We start from the raw sequence: 23,238 nt of genomic DNA on the forward strand, positions 1-23,238 counted from the left end.
TTTTTTTTTAGCGAGGTAATCAGGGTTAAGTGACTTGCCTAGGGTCACACAGCTAGTCAGTATCATGTGTCTGAGGTCGGATTTGAACTCAGGTCCTCCTGACTCCAGGGAGAGTGCTCTATCCATTACGCCACCTACCTGTCCTCCAATTCTAATTCTTAAAGAGTTATTTTCTTCACTGAGCTTTTGTACCTCCTTTTCCATTTGTCCAGTTCTACTTTTTGAAGAGTACTTTTCTTCAGTGGATTTTTGTGCCTCTTTTACCATGTGGCCTATTTACAATGTGGTTTTTTGGGGTACTGTTTTCTTCAGCATTTTTGTGTGCCTCCTTTACCAAGCTATTGACTCATTTTTCATGATTTTCTTGCATCATTCTCATTTCTCTTCCCAATTTTTCCTCCACCTCTCTTACTTGATTTTTAAAAAAAATTGGGGGGCAGCTAGGTGGTGCAGTGGGGGGGCAGCTAGATGGTGCAGTGCACAGAGCACTGGCCCTGGATTCAGGAGGAACTGAGTTCAAATCTGGCCTCAGACACATAACACTTACTAGCTGTGTGACTCTGGGCAAGTCACATAACCCCATTGCCTAGCCAAAACAAACAAACAAACAAAAATTTAGAGCTCCTCCATGGCCTGAGACCAATTCATATTTTTCTTTGAGGCTTTGGATGTAGGAGTCTTGACTCTGTTATTTTCTTAATTTGTGTTTTGATATTCTCTGTCACCACAGTAATTTTCTATAGTCAAGATCTTTTTCTGCTGTTTGCTCCTTTTCCAGACTATTTCTTGACTTTTAACTCTGTGCTAAAGTGGGGGTCTGCTTCTAGAGTGGAGGTGGCATTGTCCCAAGCTTCAGGGTTTTTTTTGTAGCTGTTTTCAGAGGTAATTCTGGGCACCTGTAAGTTTTCAGTTCTTCCAAGGTAGTATGATGTGGAGCGGTGTGTTTCCTATTCTCTTGTACTGTGCACTGATCTGTGAGTGACCACAAGCACTCTTTCTATCCTGGAACTATGACCAGGGTCCCCTCTCTCTTGCTGTGGCAATCTCTTGTATACTACTGCTCCTCCTTATCCTGGGACTAAGACTCAGGACTATGACCCAGATCCAAGTATGGACAATGCTTGTTTGCAAATGAAAGTCCTGCCTGGAGCCAGCAAAGGGACCCCTGTAATCTTCTTACCAATTATCTGACCCCTTTGCCATCTGTGGTCCAGAAATCACCACTGCTGCCACTGATTCAGTCACTGATTCAGTCACTCATTCTGGTTGGCTGGGGTCTGGTCTACTAGACTGGGTTCCACTCTCATCCAGGTACAATAGACCTTCCCCACAGACCCTCTAAACTGTCTTGAGCTAGAAAATTGTCTCACTCTCTCCTTCTGTGGGCTCCACTACTCCAGAATTTGTTATAAGGCATTATCTAAAGGCATTTGGAGAGGTCTTGGGGAGAGCCTACATGAGTCCCTGCCCCTTCTCTGTCATCTTGGCTCCCAGATCCACAATGAACTATTAATGACTGTCCTTTTCACTTTGGCTATTCAACTGAATCCATCTAATTCTTAGAATTCTTAAGTTTCCCTTCCAGGTTTATTTTAGGTGCCATATTGCATCCAAAGTCTTTCTTTATAGACTAGTTGTTAGGGTGCTCTTCCTCCTCAACTTATCTCATATTTCCTTCTATGTTTACATGTTATATACCCTAGTAGAAAGTCCTTGATGTAAAGGACATTAAAAAAAATGCCTCTAATTTGTAAGGCACAGGGCCTTGCACAAAGATATGAATTAAAATAAACATAAGAAAGAAATAAGGGGGAAATTCTCTAACATAAAGCTATTAAAACAATAGACAGACAAAATTAATCAATTCACCTTTCTTAAATGTCACTCACTTATAAAGAAAACAATTATTATATATAGCAATACCTTTGCTGCAGTTGCTAATGCATCTTTACTTCTTTGCATTTCTTCCGCCAAATACTTTCCCAATATTTCCTGCAAATCATAAAATGGTCAATAGATATTAGATTTATTATCTGAGGAAATGAGGCCTATTTTTTCAAAACACATAGTACTTGGAATCTTACCTTCTGATCTTGAGACTGTTGAGTCAAAGCTTCTTCTAGTTTTTCTGTTAGCTGTTCCTTCTCTGCATCAAGCATATCCAGAAGCCTCTGATGCTTTAAGGAAAGATAATTAAATTATTGTTATGAATATGATGCAAGTAAGAGAGCTGCTAAACTCCAACAGCCAAGAAACAGCACAATTTCTAGCACACAGTAGGTATTTAATGAATGCTTCTAACTTGACATGTAATGAGGTTGCTGGGTGGGTACTGGGTCTGATGTCAGGAAGATACATGAGTTCAAATCTGGCCTCAGATACTTATTAGCTGTGTAACTCTAGTTTTGTTTGCCTCAGTTTCCTCATCTGTAAAATGGTGATAAAAATAGTTCCCACCTCCCAGGGTGTTTGAAGGAGAAAATGAAATAATAAGTAAAGTGCTTAGCACACAGTAAGTACCATATAAATGTTAGGTAGTATTATTAGTGTTGTTATTATTGATTTAAAATATAGGTATTATAAATTTATATGTTGAAGTTTATCTAAATAGAATTTTAACAGCCAACCTCTTCCACAAAAAACACCACAACTACCACATTAAATGCCTTTCTCAAGTACTTTAATGTGTTTTTCTAAGTTCTTCATCAAACTAAAGTATATGATATGAGACCCCCTGAAAGGGAACAACTCAAAATTGAAATGAGATGAATAAAATGGGGACAGAATAGGAATTTGCTTTTCAAATCAAACTGAGAAAGACAGTAACTGGAATAAATAGAGATTTTTAGCTTACAGCAAAAGAAATGATCAAATGCTGTTGACAAATAAAATACATGAAGGGCAAATATCGTCCTTAAATCACGTATTTTTCATAGTAGAAAATATTGTTGAAGTAAACACTCTTTTAATTATAGTTTCTGCAGCACGATTTTTTTTTTTACCATAGACACATTAAGTTAACCCATAAGAGGCCAAGAGAATACTATGTAGTACCCAGTGCCACTCAGTATTAGAGTACACAGAGCTGGATTATTAGCTTTCATTCCAATGTGCTAGGGAACACAAGGCCACATTACTTCTAGGGAACCTCAGCATTATACCCCAGTCATTGCTTGGCACTTGCTTATTTCAAGAGACTAGGGATAAGATGGGGGTGATATGTCAGATGTGCCATGGGACCCAGGGCTGGACCTGCTGAAGGACAGACAACCTTTCTCCCAACATTATTGTCCCTGAATCAGAGCAAATGTTTGCTGCACTCTCTCTAACTGGATTTTCCCCAGGTACCATAACTGTTATTTAAAGCACTATTTATCTCTATTATTCGCTTGATTCTCTTCTCACTAGTACATCATATGGTTACAGATTTAGAGCTAGAAAGGATCTTGGAAGCCAAACTCCTCATTTTAAGGCTATACAGGTAGTGGGCAACCAAACCAGGTTGCTAAATCATGTTCTTTGAGTTCAGACCCAGTCTTTTCCCCTCTGTACCATGCTCAAATTGTTATGCCATACTCATTCCCTCATTCCCTCCTTCATAGCATGACTTTCTAAGTTCTACTCTAAGAATACTCTTTTACTCATGATTTTCTGCATAGCTAAATTCTATCAGTCAAGGTTCAACTCAGTTCCTACATCCCCAAAGCCTTTCCAAACTAGCCAGCAGTGGTTATTTACATTTCCTTAATTCTTTTCATATTTTTTGTCCAAAACACCCAATTTATCATTTGGTTACATTATGTGCTGCATTCTTCTCTTGCTTCCCCAACTAAATTGTGGTGAACTCTTAAGAGTATGGGATGTTTCTTAAGACTTCTTTGATATACCTCAATGTCCAGCACTGTGCTAGGTATACAATAGAAGTGCAACAAAGGTTTCTTGAATAAGCATTAGATTTAAAGCACATATAACTAGTTCCTACTATTTGAGGGAAATAATTACTGAGTGTAGTTAAGAGAATGGATTTTCCTTGTGTATAATAGGGTAAGCACAATTAATTCAGGCTAAACTACCTTTTTGCATATTCTCTCTCCCATATGAACTTTCTGCTCAGGTCAAACCCATTTATTTATTCACTGTGTTGCCCCTGCTCTGATGTCCTTTGTACTTTTCTACTTTTACAATTCTGTTCAGGTAACTGGAGGAGTGTCATTCTCTCTTGCCTTCGTCTTCCAGGAGTTTGCTGAAATTGAATTTCTTTTATCAAGTCTCTTCTGGCTCTAACATGGATCTGATTTCTCTTTTCTCTGAACTTCTGTATTATTTAATGTCTATATCACTCATTGAGCAATAAATATGTACTGTCATGTGACATATTAAAATATTATTTGCATTTTTATTGTTGATATTTCTTTGCCTTGGGGAAAACAGGGCCTGAGAAGAGTACAATACCTCCAGGGGTGGCATAGTACATAAGGAGCTTGGATAGTCACCAGAGGAAAAAAGCATGTCATTCAGATGTTGGTGCTCTGAAACAAAGTCCTTTGGGTAGAAGCAACATCTTATCCATTCAGATTAGGCTAGTTTTTCTATTAAAAAAGGCAATGAAAGTGCCTTAAAAACTTGGTTAGTTCAACATTTGGAGCCCCAGTGTGGTGGAGAAGGAAAATGCCAACACTAGGACACTCCATATGCAGGCAACCTCCTGGGGTCAGACCTCTATATGCTTCAGCATAGCCCAGGGCAAAAAAAAGTAAATGACAACCCTGTGGGTGCCTAATCAAACAGGCAGCTGCCAGGGCTTTGGGACCCTACCAGCATAGCCCTGGGTAAACAGCTGGGAGCCAGACCCCACATGCTTCAGTGTAGCCTGGAGTTAAAAAAGAAACATCCCACCGGCCTCAGCACACACCAGACACCACAAGTAGGACCTTGTCTCAGAACCAGGTTCACTGTCAGACCCTTACAACCTGCAGCAGCAGCAGTCATCTCCAACCCCCAACCCCTCAGCACAGCACAAGACACAAGGGTCTCTCATGGGCCGCAGGACAACATCAGTGCAGCACTAGGTAAACATCCAGGACCTGTAGCCACTTGCACAAGAAGGCTGAGACAGTGCCCCTTCCACCCGAGGAGCAGAGATCAAATTTAAAAGAAAGGAAAAAGAGCCTCCCCAAAAAAGATGAGCAAAAAACAACCAAAAAAAATCTGACCATAGAGTGTTATTATGGTGACAGGGAAGACCAAGACACAAACTCTGAAGAAGACAACAATGGCAAAACACCTATGGGAAAAGCCCCAGAAAAAAAATGGGAAGTAGCCTCAGACCCAGAAAGAACTTATGGAAGAGCTCAAAAAGGAGCTTAAAAATCATATACAAGAAATAGAAGAAAAACTGGGAAAAGAAATAAGAATGACTCAAGAGAATTATGAACAAGAGAGTAAACATCTTGGAAAAAGAAAATAACTGCTTAAAAAGTAGAATTGGCCAAATGAAAAGGAGATACAAAAATCCAATGAAGAAAACAACTCCTGAAAAAGTACAATTTGCCAAATAGAAAAGAAAGTACAAAAGCTAATTAAGGAAAATATCTCCTTAAAAGTTAGAATTGAGCAAGTAGAAGCTAATGACCCTATAATACAATAAGAATCAATCAAAAAAATTCAAAAGACTGAAAAAAATAGAAGAAAATATAAAATACCTCATGGGGAAAAAAAATGACCTGAAAATAGATCCAGAAGGGATAATATCAGAATCATTGGATTACCTGAAAGCCATAATCAATAGGAGGACCTGGACAGCATGTTTCAGGAAATTATCAAAGAAAACTGCCCTGATATCCTGGAAACAGATGGCAAAACAGGCATTCTAAGAATCCATTGATCACCTCCGGAAAAAGATCCCAAATAAAACTCCAACGAATATTAGAGTCAGATTTCAGAATATCAGGTCAAGGAAAAAAATAGAGCAAGTCGCCAGAAAGAAACAATTCAATACTGGGGAGCCACAATCAGGATTACACAGGACTTAGGAGCAGCAACATTAAAAGACTGGAGGTCATGGAACATGATATTCCAGAAGCTAAGTAGCTAGGGCTACAACCAAGAATCACTTCCCCAGTAAAATTAAGCATAATGCTTCAAAGGAAAAAATGATCATTCAATGAAATAATTATTTCAAGCTTTCATAAGGAGAAGTCCAGAATTAAACAAAATATTTGATCTCCAAAATCAAGACCCAAGAAAAGGGAAAAGAAAACATAAGGGACTCAAAAGAATGTTTACATCCCTACATGAGAAGATGATACTGCAATTCTTAAAAATTGTATCACTAACAGTACAGTTAGAAGAATACATAGACAGAGGGTATGGGCATAAGATGAATCTGAGGGAATGACCTAAAAAACATATGAGGTGAGAAAGAGGAACACACTGGGTACAGAAAGAAGGGAGAGGTAGAATGGGGTAAATTATTTCACATGAAGCAGCATTAAAGACCTATTACAGCGGAGGGGAAAATGGGAGGGGTGGGCGATGAGCGTCACTTGAGTCTTACTCTCATCTAGGTTTGGATATACAGATATCTAGATAAATATGTCTAGGTATCTAGATATAGCAATACACACACACACACACACACACACACACACATATATATACACACACATATATGTACATATTCTTTTTTAAAAATTTATTTACCTATTTTTAGTTTTCAATATTCACTTCAGTAATATTTCAAGTTCCAAATTTTCTCCCCCTCTCTCCTCTCCTCCCACCCCAAGACAGAGTGCAATCTGATATAGAATCTACATACACATTCCGATTAAACATATTTTCACATTAGTCATGTTATAAAGAAGAATTAGAACCAATAGTAGGAACCATAAGAAAGAAGAAACAAAAGAGAAGAAAAAAAAGAGTGAATAGTATGCTTTGAACTGCATTCAGACTCCACAGTTCTTTCTCTGGATCGGATAGCATTTTCCATCATGAGACTTTTGGAGATGTCACAGATCCTTGCACTGCTGAGAAGAGCTAAGTCTATCACAGTTAGTCATTGCACAATGTGGCTGTTACTGTGTACAATGTTCTCCTGGTTCTGCTCACTTCACTCAGCATCAGTTCATACAAGTCTCACCAGGTTTTGCTGAAGTCCACCTGCTTTTCATTTCTATTAACACAACAGTATTCCATTACATTCATATACCACAACTTGTTCAGCCATTCCCCAATTGATGGGCATCCCCTCAATTTCCAAGTTTTTGCCACCGCAGAAAGAGCTACTATAAATATTTTTGTACAATGGGGCTTTTTCCATTTTTATGATCTCTTTGGGATACAGATCTAGAAGTGGTATTGCTGGGTCAAAGGGTATGCACAGGTTCATAGCTCTTTAGGTATAGTTCCAAATTGCTGTCATTAGTGTTCCATATTTCCTGTATCTTCTCTAACATTTATCATTTTCCTGTGTTTTCATGTTAGCCAAACTGACAGATGTGATGTGGTACCTAAGAGTAATTTTGATTTGCATTTCTCTAATCAATAGGGATTTAGAGCATTTTTTTCATATGACTATAGATAGCTTTAATTACTTCATTTGAAAACTGCCTCCTGATACCCTTTGACCATTTATCAATTGGGGAATGACTTGTATTCTTATAAATTTGACTCAGCTCTCCATATATTTTAGAAATGATGCCTTTATCAGAGACACTGGTTGTACAAATTCTTTCTAGTTTTCTACTTCCCTCCTAATCTTGGTTGCTTTGGCTTTGTGCAAAAACTTTTCAATTTAATGTAATCAAAATTATCCATTTTGCATTTCATAATGTTTTCTATCTCTTGTTTGGTCAAAACTTCTTCCCTTCTCCATAGATCTGACAAGCAAACTATTCCTCTCTTAGTTTGCTCATAGTATCAGTCTTTATATCTCAATCATGTACCCATTTCAACTTTATCTTGGTATAGTGTGTAATATGTTGGTCTAGCCCAGTTTCTGCCATACTATTCTCCAGTTTTCCCAGCAGTTTTTGTCAAATGGTGTGCTCTTATCCCAGAAGCTTGAGTCTTTGGATTTATCAAATAATAGATTTACTATAGTCATTGACTACTGTGCCTTGCATATTGAACCTATTCCACTGATCCACCACTCTTTCTTAGCCAGTACCAAGCAGTTTTGATGATTGCCGCTTTATAATACAATTTATGATCTGTTTTGGCTAGGCCACCTTCCCTTGCACTTCTTTTCACTAGTTCCCTTGATATTCTGAATCTTTTGTTCCTCCAAATGAATCTTGCTATTATTTTTTCTAACTCTATAAAATAATTTTTTGGTAGTTTGATTGGTATGGCACTGAATAAGTAAATTGGCTTATGTAGAATTGTCATTTTTATTATATTAGCTCAGCCTACCCATGAGCAACTGATATTTTTCCAATTATTTAAAATCTGACTTTATTTGTGTGAAAAGTGTTTGGTAAGTGTGTTCATAGAGTTCCTGGGTTTGTTTCAGGAGGTAGACTCCTAAATATTTTATAATGTCTACAGTAACTTTAAATGGAATTTCTCTTTTTATCTCTTGCTGCTGGGCTTTGTTGGTAATATATAGAAATGCCCGATCATTTATGTGGGTTTATTTTATAGTCTGCAACTTTGCTAAAGTTGTTTATTATTTCAAGTAGCTTTTTACTTGATTCTCTAGGATTCTCTAAGTATATCATCATGTCATCTGCTAAGAGTGATAGCTTTGTTTCTTCTTTACCTATTCTAATACTTTCAATTTCTTTTTCTTCTGTTATTACGAAAGCTAATGCTTCCAGTACAATATTGAACAACAGTGGTGATAATGGACATCCTTGTTTCACCCCTGATCTTATTGGAAATGCTTCTAGCTTGTCCCATTACATATAATGCTTGCTGAAGGTTTTAGTAGATGCTATTTATTATTTTAAGGAAGACTCCATTTATTCCTATGCTTCTAGTGTTTTTAATAGGAATGGGTGTGTTTTGTCAAAAGCTTTTTCTGCATCTATTGAGATGATCATGTGGTTTCTGTTGGTTTTGTTTTGATACTCAATATGCTGATAGTTTTCCTAATATTGAACCAAGCCTGCATTCCTGGTATAAATCCTACCTGGTCATAGTGTATTATTCTTGTGATAAGTTGCTGCAATCTATTTGCTAGTATTTTTTTAAAATTTTTGCATCTATATTCATTAGAGAAATTGGTCTATAATTTTCTTTCTCTGTTTTGACTCTTCCTGGTTTAGGTATCAGCACCATATTTGTATCAAAAAAGAATTTGGTAAGACTCCTTCTTCACCTATTTTCCCAAATAGTCTATATAGTATTGGAATTAATTGTTCTTTAAATGTTTGATAGAATTCGCATGTAAATCCATCTGGCCCTGGAGATTTTTTCCTAGGGAGTTCATCAATGGCTTGTTCAATTTCTTTTTCTGAATGGGGTTATTTAAGTATTTTACTTCCTCTTCCATTAATCTGGGCAATTTATATTTTTGTAAATATGTATTAATTTCACTAAGATTGTCAAATTTGTTGCATAAGTTGGGCAAAATAATTCCTAATTATTGTTTTTAATTTCCTCTTTGGTGGTAGATTGACCCTTTTCATTCTTGATACTGTACTCTGGTTTTCTTCTTTCTTTTTTTTATTAATTAAATTAGCCAAAGGTTTGTCTATTTTATTGTTGGGTTTTCTTTTTCATAAAACCAGCTCTTAGTTTTATTCATTAGGTCAATATTTTTCTTAATTTCAATTTTCTTAATTTTTCCTTTGGTTTTCAATATTTCTAATTTGGTATTTAATTGAGGATTTTTAATTTATTCTTCTTCTAGTTTTTTTAGTTGTATGTCCAAGTCACTGACCTCCTCTTTAGAGATATAAAACTTCCACTAAGAACTGCTTTGGCCGTATCCCATAAATTTTGGTATGTTGTCTCATTATTGTCGTTCTCTTGAATGAAGTTATTGATTGTTTCTATGATTTGTTGTTTGACCCAATCATTTTTTAGGATTAGATTATTAGTTTCCAATTAATTTTTTAGTCTATCTTTCCGTGACCTTTTATTACATACAATTTTTACTGCATCATGCTCTGAAAAAGATGCATTTAATATTTCTGCCTTTCTACACTGCATTGGGAGGTTTTTACGCCCTAGTACATGGACAATTTTTGTGTGTGTGCCATGTACCACTAGGAAAAAAATATATTCCTTTCTATTCCCATTCAGAGGTCTATCATACCTAACTTTTCTAATATTCTATTCACCTTCTTTACGTCTTTCTTATTTATTGTGGTTAGATTTATCTAGTGCAGAGAGGGGGAGGTTGAGGTCCCCCACTAGTACAGTTTTGCTGTCTATTTCTTCCTATAACTCCCTGAACTTCTCCTGTAAGAATCTGGATGCTATACCATTTGGTGTATATATGTTTAGTGATGATATTACTTCATTGTCTATGGTGCCTTTTAGTGGAATGTAGTTTCCTTCCTTATCTCTTTTGATAAGATCTATTTTTGCTTCATTTTGTCTGAGATCAGGATTGCTACCCCTACTTTTTTTACTTCAGCTGACGCATAATATATTCTACTCCAGCCTTTTACCTTTACCTTCTGTGTGTGTCATTCTTTTTCAAATGTGTTTCCTGTAAACAACATATTGTAGGATTATGGTTTTTAATTCATTCTGCTATCTGCTTCTGAATGGTGTTTAGATAAGATGAATTCCTAAGGTAGCTAAGTGACTCAGTGGATAAAGCACAGGGCCTGGAGTCAGAAAGACGTGTTCAAATCTAAACTCAGATATTTAGTAAATGTGTGACCCTGGAAAAGCCACTTACCCTCTGTTTGCCTCTGGTATCTCAACTGTAAAATGGCAATCATTATAGCACCTACCTCATAGAGTTGGTGTGTGGATTAAATCAGAGAGTAATTGTAAAGTGCTTAGCACAATACCTAGATCATATAAGGTACTTAATATATGCTTATTCCATTTCATTTCATTTCAATCCATGCCCTACTGAGCTGCCAAAGTGATCTTCCTAAAGCAAAAGTACGACTATGTCATTATCCTACTCAATAAATTCCAGTGACAATTACTTCCACAACCAAATATGAAATCCTTTGCTTGGCTTTTAAAGCCCTCCTCACCCTGGCTCCTTCCCACTTTTCCAGTATTCTTATACTTTACTCTCCTTCATGTATGCCATCATCCAGCTGAACTGGCCTGGCAGTTCCTTGTACAAGACTTCAAATCAGTGCATCTCCTAATTTAGCGCATTTTTCACCTACTGTTTCCTGTGCCTGGAATGTTCTACTTCCTCATCTCTACCTCCTGGCTGCCTTTAAGTCTTAGCCAGTCTCCCTCAATCTTAACGCTTTCCATTAGACATTATCTCCAATTTACCCTCTATATGTCTTCTATGTATAATCATTTGCCTGCTCTTTCCTTTATTAAAATGAGCTCCTTTGCCTTTTTTTTTTTTATCCCCAGGAGTTAGGGGCAGTTCCTGGCATAGAATAAGTGTTTAATAAATTATTTCTGATTTAACTAATCAAAATTCATCCCTGAATTTCCAGGAGTATTATTGTTACTTTCAAAGGTGTGAAGGAGGCTCAGAAATCCTTACTAACCACAATGGGCTAGGGCTTTCCTTCTACTTAATCTTTTCTGTGAATTTCTTGTTTTGTTTTGTTTTGTTTTCCCTATAAGTCCATGCTACTGAGCCCACACAGGCTACCTTTCCACATGTGCATATGCCTAGAGAGAGGATCAGGGGCATAAAGAACTAAAAGGTTATCTAGTCCAGGACTTCTTAAACTTTTTCCACTCATGACTCCTTCAGCACTTCTAAAACCAACATTTTAAGAAGTACTGATTCATTTTAGAAATTAATAAACTAAAGCCCAAGAAATTATCTGCCCAGGTTCACACAGATAAATATCAAAAAGAACCAGAATTAGAATCTAGGTCCTCTTATCATAAAGTCAGCCTTCTTTCCACTACTATATACTGTCTGTCAGTTGGCCTATGGTCATTTGTGAAGAGAGACAATCTGGGCAACAATCACAGATAAATCACAACATGCACATACAGCAATTCTGAAACTGTACATAGACCTCATTAGTAAGAAAGAATATGCTATACAGCAAGTTTCTGAGGCCCTCCTCATTCCAGGTCAAGATCCATAACCTGAAAAATGAGCAGTCCTTTAAAATGCCCTTTTGATTTTTTCAGTTATTTTTCAGTAGTGCCCAACTCTTCATGACCCCATTTGGGGTTTTCTTGGCAGTTATTTGCATTTCCTTCTCCAGCTCATTTTACAGATGAGGAATTGAGGCATCTAGGTGACTTGTCCACAGTCACAAAGTTAGTAAGTGCCTGAGGCAAGATTTGAACTCAAGAAGAGGAGTCTTCCTGATTCCCAGCCTGGTGTTCTATCCACTACACTGTCTAGATGCTTATACATCATCATTACTCAGTTGTTCCCCTATGCCTCTGCAACCTGGCTGCCATGTCTACCAAAGCATAGAAATTTCTCTCTCCATGGTTACCGTGATTGCTACTTAATGATGAAAACAGCTACATTTTATATCAACATATCAATTATTTCCCAATAAATAATATCCCTTATCAACTTTTAATTAAACAAAAGTTAGCATGAACCACCTATTATAGTGATAGTGATGGACAGTACAAGTAATTTTCTACTTTTATAGTTGTTCTTTCATAACATAAAAGCTGTGTGTGTGCATGTGTATGCGCGTGTGTTTACATACATATCTATCTATCTATCTATCTATCTATAAAGAACATTGGCCATCACAACTGACCTATATTTTTCCTCATTGTTTTCTTTGAAATTCTTCACTGTGGTCCCATATATGAATTTTTAAAAATTATTTTCCTCATTTTATTAAGCATTCCCCTGTTAATGATTTGTATAACTTTAAATACACATCTTCATAGGTATCATTGGCATTTTTATTATATAGATATAGCCTACCCAAGGGCATTGCTATTAGAAAACTGATGAGAAACTGTGAAGTGGGGGAAAAATCTCTGCATCAAGTATTCTTTTAAATATTTGAAGCCAATCCTGGGAAGATAGCCTAAAGAAAGCCTAGAATCAATAAAAAATCATTTATCAAGTATTAAATAAGCACCTGTTATGTGATAGTTACTGGAGATGTAAGTACAAAGAATGAAATGATCCTCAATCTTTGCTCTCTCCCCCTTCAAATATTACCAGCTCTCAAATATACAAATCACAATAATGAAGGGAGAAGAAAATAGAAAGAGCCTGACACCAGGTAATTTTTAGAGAAAAGAAAATAACTGAATACCAACACACATCAATCTATTGGTCCTTTCAATTTTGCTCCAGCCTCATCTACTATCCTATAGCCTAGCTACTCAAGACAAAATGACAGACAATTTTCAGTTTACCATCTCCCTACACATATCGTCAGAAGACCTATGATATTTTACTCAGGGAGGCTGAGATCCTATGACTCCCTGCATACTCACCCTCTCCCTAATACTGCTCCAGCCTGGGTCACCCCTATGTCCCAAGTGGTAACAAAGAGTAAACCAACTACCAAAGTACTAAGGACCTAATTTGGTGAATTCCATTTAACTAGACCAGCAGTAGCACATAAGAAGCAAAGTGGGTCATTGTGCAGGAGGAAAGGCCACAGACAGAAGAAAATGTAAAATGGAAGAACCCAGAAGTAAAGTTTGATTACAGCTATATAGCCTACACGGAAGGAAATACACAGTCAACAAATAAATTGACAAAACATGGAGAGAGAGACTGGTGCGCAAATCTCCCAGTAGTACAAATCTTATAAATGTGCTGGGGACTCTCATTCCATCATGTCTGAACCAGAACCTTGGGCTTGCTTCAAGAAAGAAGAAAGTTTCAAAGAACAAGACTGGTAAAGGTAGAAAGAAGGCCAAGTATTGTGGCCTTTCTGTGTCTCAATCAACTAACCTTACATCTTGAGGACAACTGTGTACTTCAATCAATCTAGCACTTAGCATGGTGGCTGGCACAAAGCAGGCACTTAATAAAAAATTACTGACTGATTGGTGATTGGAAAAAATAGACAATAGACAAGTGCTGGGAAGTGGGCACTGTAATATCGGAACTTCAGAAGGAAAAGAATTTTCCATTAGAAGTATAATTCCACCAAGGAGACTATACAAACATCAGCAGAGTGATGACTAGGGATAGGGGTTGTAAAAGAAAAACAAAAGCTGACTCAAGAAGAAATTAACAAAAAATTTGAAGACATGAACCAACTAAAAGGCCAAATATTTTGTAGTAACAGAAGCAACAAACAACAAAAGTGAATCAAAATTCATCAAGGGAGACGATGTTATTGCAACAAATCCTGCAACGATGTCTGAAAAAACAATGAGATACTAATAAGCCATCAAGGAAAGTTCAAAAAAGTAATCAAAATGAAAGTGAGCCTTCCACAAAATAAGATACTGGACTTGCAAGTAGAATAGAAGGAAAGAAAGATAAAAGAGCTTCCAGAAGAATATCATGAAAAAGAAACCTGAATACCACACTACAAAAAATCATACAGAAAAACTGTTCAGAAAATTGGAGACAGATGCACAGTGGAGATCACAAAAATTCAGAGAACTATAATAGAAAGTTCAACTTTAGCTTTACCAAGACTAATCTTAATTAAAATTTTAGAATGACATCAAAGTACAAACTTTGCAGACATCAAAGAAAATAAAACCTTCAAATTACAAGACCTAATCAGAATCATATAAAATTATTCTGTTTATATGAAAAGAAAAATCAGAATATAATATTCAGAAAATCAAAGGAGATTGGTTGGCAATGAAAAAATAAAAGAGATGCAAAACTAAGCCTAAATATTACAGAAAATAATTGGGCACTCAGTAAAAGTAAAAATTTTTAATCATTCCTCCAAAAGAACCCATCAGCAAGTGGCTAATCAATATGCAAGTTGATCAAAGAGCATAAAGTTAAATACTTTCACATAATAATGAAAGACCAAGAACAAAAAATGTTTGTTTTCATGTGTTGGAAAAACTACAGTAAATGATGTGGGATGAGGTAGGGTTTTTTTTTGTTTGTTGGTTATCAACTTATAATGGAAGTCTGGCCTAAAATGTCACCTCTTCAGATATAGAGGTTGGGAGCTTGTTTCTGGGAGAGTCATAATGATAAACAGGGAAAGTATCTTGGTGAGACTGCATAGATGTTCTGAAATGGGTTCCAGTCAATTAGACATGTATAGAAAAGTCTCCTTTATTGGCTACAGAGACATTAATGATGAAGTCATCTTGACATCAGCCACTTCCTCTCTTTACTTACTTTGGAAACATCTTTGTTCAGAGTGTCCAATAAGAGATAATGCTATAAGCAGAAAGGTCATGGAGTTTTCACCCTCTCTGAGGCCACATGGCTCCATAAAACAACTTCAAGTCCTTGCTCTCTGTATTTGTTTTCTTTTTAGGTAGAGATTGGAACATCCAACCTTGTAAGTCTGATAGATCTGAAGCACAAGTTGGAGTGACCTTCTGGATAAGACTTTACTCCAGGGGCAGCCAGGTGGCATAGTGGATAGAGCACTGGCCATGGAATCAGGAGGACCTGAGTTCAAATCCAGCTTCAGACACATAACACTTACTAGCTGTGTGACCCTGGGCAAGTCACTTAACCCCACTGCCTAGCCAAAAAAAAAAAAAAAGACTTCACTCCAGTTGCATCTGGGATGATGGTATGTAGGCCCTGAGCTAAGTTTTGAGCCTCATCTCTGCCCCCAAAACCTAGGTAGCATGGGGAATTTTTTTCCTATTTATCTTTTGTGATTATAACACACACACACACACACACACACACACACATATATATATATATATATATATATATATATATATATATATATATATATATATATTTTTTTTTTTTAATGCAGGAATAATATTACCATAAAAAACTGCCTTCTTATCTAAACATCCAAGAGTTCATATAGCATTACAAGTATTGCAACAGTTCTCCATACAATCCAAGAAAGCATATTCTATTGTATTTAAGTTAAAGAAATACCTCACAGAATAGTTAATTTCATTTTAATGTTAACCTTAGGCCAAATAGTTTTCTCTTTCAGTGCAAGGTAACTTCCCAGGAATTAGGGGAAAAAACAAACAAATGATTTGAAAAGAAATGTGATTTAAAAAGAGTCAAGGAGAATAAAAGCACACATACACCCACACTAAGTGATGATTTCCATTAGAAAAGGTCCATCTGTAACAAATTCAAGGTATTTGGAAGTCACTGTTGCCCATATTTGTTTGTTTATGTATTTATGTTTTTATTTATTATCAGTAGAAGAAAATTTCAACCATGGGTAAAGAAATATTTATAAGAATAAGAAGAGTTTTATTTATTTGCTTCAGCAGTATGTGAAATGGGTCTTTATTTTTTTTTCCTTTTAAAGTTTTATTATTACCTTTTATTTATTTATTTTTGTAATTAATTTTTTTATTTTTAGTTTTCAACATTCACTTCCATAAGATTTTGAGTTTAAAATTTTCTCCCCACTCTCTTCTCTCCCCTCCCCAAGACAGCATGCAATCTGATATAGGCTCTACTTATACATTCATGTTAAATATATTTTTCACATTAGTCATGATGTAAAGAAGAATTAGAATTAATGGGAGGAACCATGAGAAAGAAGAAACAAAACAAAACAAGTGAAAAGGATCTTTAAAATACACATTTCTTGTCTCTAGGTTTGCTTCCCTTATTATTCCTATTAAATTTCCAATCAGGATTTTATATCCGATCTGGGATACTGAAACTGACATTCCTTGTTATTCCTCCTACTGTCTCCTCCACTCCCATCTACTTCCCAGACCTTTACAGAGTGATCTCTATTTTCTTAGACAGAAAAAACAAACAAAAAACCCAACTCCATCACTTGGGGGTTAGATTTTGGGTGATAAACTTCCTTGAGTTGGTTTTAGCTTTTGGCATACAAATGGTCAAAGCCTTTTCATAGATTTTATCTTAGCTTTCACTTCCCCACAAGTATATATACACATACACATACACGCACATATACATACACACGCACATACATATGTGCATATATAAAAAACTATACATATGCATACATATATACCTGCATATAGACATAGAGAGAGTCTCATTATACTTTGAGCAACTCCATGCCCAAATAAGGGAGCAGAAAATTACTCTAGTAGAATTGAGGTATCAGTAAGCAATAACCATTCTAATGAGATAAATGATAATATTAGACCTAATATTTAAAGTTATGCTCAGGCAACTGGTAGCCTGCCAACAAATTTAGATTATTATGAATTCTTGAAATTGAGCATTTGTGATATTAATTTAATTTACTTTGAAAAATCAGTCACTACTTGTGTTCTAACTCACAAATAGAAAGATGTCAAATGAATCTTGCCCTCTAACTTTGTGTGTGTATATATATAATGTATGTATGTATATATGTGTATGTATATATACCCATATAAATTTATGAAAAGTGTCTTATTTCCTTCTTTGTAAAAATATCCATATACTAACATAGAATATTTTATTAAATTATGGGATATAGGTTTGTTAAGGAAATTCATTTTACCCACTTAAGTAGGCACTTTCTCTGAAATTTATAGTCTTTGAGAATTTGCCTAGAACACTGAGAGTACATTGTCTAGGTTCATATAGCCAACGTGTGTCAGAGATGGGATTGGAATCCAGATCTTCCTGGCTCTAAGACCAGCTTTATATCCATTACATTACACTGCCTTGATAAATTACTTGAAGGATAAAAGTGCAGTTTTTTGAGTTTAGAGCCATTCTTGTAGAATGGCTTAGGAGGAGAGAGAGCTTTTGAAATGTGACTTAAAACAAACAAAAAAAATATGTTATTATATTTTTTTCTCTGCAAGTAATTCTTCCAAATAAAAAACACTTGATGTGGACTCAAATATAAATACAGAGATCCTGTGGTTTTACTTGATTCCTGTAAAATAAAAACAAAAATAAAAAATAAATCTACTTTCCTGGAATGTGAGTCACAAGAGATATTGTAAACAGATCTAATCACAATCGTAACTGGATAGAATTTTTGCATATTATGTTTTTGTCCAAAAATCATGACAGTTTGAATTCAGGTATGTGATCATGAATTTATCTCAATTTCATAAAGTTCAAATTGTTGAAAGTAGCTAAAAAGTAAGCTCAATGTGAACTTTTCCTTTTGGCTACCAGAAAGCTCAACTACTAAACAATTATTGTAGTTGATTATTTGGACATTTTTAAGTACTATATATTTTCAGTGGCAGCATGGTTTAGGGGCTAAAGTGCTGGGCTTGGAGTAAATCAAGCAATAAAAAAAATTTCATAAATACCTATTTATGTGCCATATGTGAAATGGTATGAATACAAAGACCCTGTTCTATCAAGTAGCTTACATGTTATCAATGGAGACAACATTTATATGTGCAAGGATACTCAGAAAAAATACAAAATAAATACAAGGTAGTTAGGAAGGAAGGACATTTGTAGTTAAGAGGATTAAGGAAGGCTTTGTTTAGAAGGTGATAACTTGAGTTGCTTCTTGAAAGAAATGAAAAATTCTTCAAGGTGGAAATGAAGAGGATGTTTATTATAGGTATAGGCAGTGGAAAAAGATGGAGAAATCCCCCAATAGTTTAGGTGATGGGAAAAGGGGAGAAAATCCTCCTGAGCTCACTGCTTAAACATAGGCTTTGGAACCTATGTCCCTGCCCTTTGTATGATGATCCAGTTCTAAGGAGAAGAGTATAAGACATGAGTACTAGGCAGATTCAATTTTGAATCATAATGTGATTTCTTATTGATGAGTTTCCTGAGGGAACCAAAGAAGTTCAAAAGCAGTGAAACTGGTGGGAAATGGAGAGGAATATTTTCTTTTTCTTTCTTTCTTTCTTTAATGCTCAGAAGGCAACAAAAGGAAGGCCAAAAAATCAAATGAGCAGGACAACTTTTAAAGTTGCATGTTCTATTTATTCATTATTTAAAAGAAGCAAGCGGCATACAATAGAGATCTATAATTTCCTATAAAATTCTCTTATTTTTCTCTGTTCTACTATATATATATATAGCTCCTTTACATTCTGTATTATCATATTCCAAGTCATCTGCTAAATCCTGTATTATCCTGACTGTGGCTCCATGATTTCTAAACTGTTTCTTTCCAGCTGCTTGCAATATTTCTTCCTTGAACTGGGAACTCTGAGATCTCTTTTAGGAGGTGATTAATGGATTCTTTCAATGTCTATCTTATCCTCTGATTCTAGGATATCAGGGCAGTTTAATACTTCCTTGAAATATGATATCTAGGCTCTTTTTTTGATCATGGCTTTCAGGTAGTCCAATAATTCTTAAATTATCTCTCCTGGATCTATTTTCCATGTCAATTGTTTTTCCAATGAAATATTTCATATTTTCTTCTATTTTTTTTCATTCTTTTGACTTGTTTCATTGTTGTTTTTTTTAATATCTTATGCAATTATTTAGCTTTCACTTGCCCACAGATGATAAAGGGTTCAACAACTGGTCTGAAGAAGATTACAGTAGCCTCCTTGATGGCAGTGGGTACAGGACTCTATTCTGCTGTGCATACGTGGATCTGGCCCACAATACTTGTTTATGGTCCCAAAGCAAGACAGAATACTAACTAGCACATCAAAGCTTACAGTTCTTCACAGATAAGAGCACAAGCCAGGAGAGTAGTAAGCATACCTTTCCTTAGATTGTACCACCCAGGAAGAACTGAAGACTTTCAGACCCCCAGAACTACCTCTGAAAACAGCCGCACAAAAAAACCTGAAGGTTAGAACTGTGCTCCCTTAATCCCAGAAGTGGAGCCCAATTTTCACATAAAGTTAAACGTCAAAAAATAGGCTGAAAAAAATGAGCAAACAACAAAAAAAGAACCTGACAATAAAAAGTTACTGTAGTGACAGGGAAGATTAAAACAGAAATTCAGGAGAAGAAAAAAGAAATGAAAGCAGCTATATGCAAAGCCTCAAAGCGAAAAATGTGAATTGGTCTCTATCCCTGGAAGAGCTCAAAAATGATTTAAAAATCAGAGAAGAGGAAAAGCAGGGAGAAGAAATCAAAATGATACAAGAAAGAGTCAAGAGCTTGGCAAAAGAAATATAAAAAAAAATAAAGAAAATAATAACTTGAAAAACAGAATAGGCCAAATGTTAAAAGAGGCACAAATCCACTGAAGAGAAGAATTCTTTTAAAAGAAGAATTGGCTAAATGGGGAAAAAAGTTACAAAAATTCACTAAGAAAAGAATTTGTTAAAAAGTAGAATTGGTCAAATGGAAAAGAAGGTACAAAACTCACTAAAAAAAATAATTCCTTAAAAATTAGAATTGGTCAAGTAGAAGCTAATAACTCCATGAGACCTCAAGAAATAGTAAAACAAGTAAAAAAAAATAGAAAAAATGTGAAATGTCTCATTGGAAAAAAAATTGACATGGAAAATAGATCCAGGATAGATAATTTAAGAATTATTGAGCCACCTGAAAGCCATGATTTAAAAAGAGCCTAGATATCATATTACAAGAAATTTTTAAGGAAAACTGTCCTACTATCCTAGAACTAGGGAGTAAAATAGAAATTGAAAAAATCCACTGATCACTTCCTGAGAGTTCCCAAAATGAAAACTCCCAGGATTATTATAGCCAAATTCCAGAGTTCCTGGGATGCAGAGCCACAGTCAGAATCATACACAATTTAGCAGCTTCTACATTAGAGGATCAAAGGGTGCAGAATATGCTATTCCAGAGGGCAAAGGAGCTAGGATTACAACCAATAAGCACCTATCCAGTAAAATTTAGCATAAGTCTTTGGGGGATGGGGGGGGATGGATATTTAATGAAATAGAGCACTTCCAAGCATTTCTGATGCAAAAAACCAGAGCTGAAAAGCTAATTTGACCTTCAGATACAAGTCTCAAGAGAAGCATAAAAAAGTAAACAGGAAAGAGCAATCATAATAAATTCAGTAAGGTTTAACTGTTTACCTTCCAACATGAGAAGATGATACTTAAAACTCCTAAGAACTTTCTCATTACTAGGGCAGTTGGAAGGAGTGTAAATAGACAAAGGGCATGGGTATGAGGTGACTATTTTGACATGATGACTAAAAAAGTGAACATAAGAAGTGAGAAAAAAGAAAATGCTGGGAGAAGGGGAAATGAAGGTTAGAATAGGGTAAATTATCTTACATAAAAGAGGTGCTAAAAAGCTTTCACAGTGGAGGGGAAGATGGGGGAAGTGGGAGGGAGCACTTGAACCTCACTCTTTTTGGAACTGGCTCAAAAAGGAAATGACTCACCATCAATAAGTCATAGAAATCTATTTTACCCTACAGGAAAGTAGGAGGGGAAGGGGATAATCAAAGAGGGGGTCTGATAGAAGGGAGGGTGGATTGCAGGAAGCAGTAGCCAGAAGCAAAACACTTTTGAGGAAGGGCAAGTTAAAAGGAGAAAGAGAGACAGAGACATAGAGAGAGACAGAGAGAGAGAAGAATAAATGGGGGAAATATGGAGCAAAATACATGGTGATCATAAGCGTGAAAAAATTTATAGCAATTTTCTCTGAAAAAGGCCTCATTTCTTAAAAAGTACAGAGAACTAAGTCAAATTTATAAGAATATAAATCATTTCCCAATTGATAAATGGTCAAAGGATATGAATAGGCACTTTTCAGATGAATAAATCAAAGCTATTTATAGTCACATGAAAAACGCTTTAAATCACTATTGATCAGAGAAACATAAATTAAAATGACTTTGAGATACCTCCTCACACATATCAGATTGGCTAATATGACAGAAAAAGAAAATGAGCAATGTTGGAGGTGATGTTGAAAAATTGAGACACTAATGCATTGTTGATGGAGTTGTAAACTGATTCAATCATTCTGGAGAGCAATTTATAACTATGCTCAAAGGGATATAAAACATGCATATGCTTTGACCCAGCAGTACCACTACTAGGTCTGCACCACAAAAAGAAAAAAACAAAATGGAAAAAGGACCTATACGTACAAAAATATTCACAGGAGCTCTTTTTGTAGTGGCAAAGAATTGGAAATTGAGGGGATGCCCCTCAACTGGGGAATAGTTGAACATGAATATAATGGAATATTATTATGCCATAAGAAATAATGAGCAGAATTATTTCAGACAAACCTGGGAGAGATTTGTATGAACTAATGCAGAGTGATGTGAGCAGAACCAGGAGAACATTCTACATAGTAATAGCAATATTGTATGATGAATCACTGCAAGTGACTTAGCTATTTTCAGCCTTACAATGATCCAAGATCATACCAAAGAAGGAGTGATGATGAAAAATACTATCTGCCTCCAGAGAAAGAACTGATGGCATCTGAATACAAATTGAGCCATACTATTTTCCTCTCTTTCTCTCTCTCTGTGAGTTTCCTTTCACAAAATGATTAATATGAAAAAAAAAATTATGTCAAGTTGCTTATCATCTCAGAGAGGGGTGAGGGGAAAAAGGGAGACCTAGAATTTGGAACTCAAAAGTTTAAAAAAATGTTAAATTTTTTTACATGTAATTGGGGAAAATAATATTTCAAAAACAAAACAGTCTTTTTATTCTTCAGTGTGTAATTTATTCTTTGTTTTTGCAATATCCAAATATAATTTTTTAAAATGTGATTTTAAAAGTTACTAAACCCCTAGACCTAGTGATAATGGTACAGGCCTATACCCTAAAGAAATAAAAAAAAGAGATAAAAGTCACTTATGTATATATGTGTATATGTGTGTATATATATGTACATATATATACACACACATATACATATATATGTACATACACATATACACACATATGTATGTGTATATATTATATATATATATATAGGATATACACACACACATATATATATACATATATAGATAGATATATAGATATATTTATCAGCTCCTCTTTAGTGGCAAAGAGCTGGAAATTAAGAGGGTCACCATCATTTGAGGAACAGCTGATCAAGTTTTGGCATAACATGTAACGGAATATTACTATGCTGTTAAAAATTATGAAAGAGACAATTTTAGAGAAGACTTGGAAGACTTAAAAGAACTGAAGTCAACTGATATGAGA

General features: G+C 35.5%; 1 protein-coding gene across 8 annotated transcripts in view; it reads right to left on the minus strand.

Moving 5' to 3' along the window:
- The window catches only part of CCDC91 (coiled-coil domain containing 91), a 527,613-nt gene that overhangs the window by 149,690 nt on the left and 354,685 nt on the right, over positions 1-23,238 (minus strand). For all 8 annotated transcript variants that reach the window (XR_013487473.1, XM_078156715.1, XM_078156714.1 and 5 more), the window contains 2 exons: positions 2,085-2,177; positions 1,924-1,992 (listed from right to left, as the gene is read on the minus strand). Coding sequence is in view for 7 of the 8 variants with exons in the window: in XM_078156715.1 (XP_078012841.1) it covers positions 1,924-1,992; positions 2,085-2,177 (162 nt within the window). In the remaining variant the exon portion in view is untranslated. The remainder of the gene's footprint in view (positions 1-1,923; positions 1,993-2,084; positions 2,178-23,238) is intronic.

This window comes from Phascolarctos cinereus, unplaced genomic scaffold (assembly GCF_003287225.1).
Source record: "Phascolarctos cinereus isolate Bilbo 61053 unplaced genomic scaffold, phaCin_HiC Scaffold_1;HRSCAF=81, whole genome shotgun sequence".
In the NCBI taxonomy this organism is placed as follows: Eukaryota; Metazoa; Chordata; class Mammalia; order Diprotodontia; family Phascolarctidae; genus Phascolarctos; species Phascolarctos cinereus.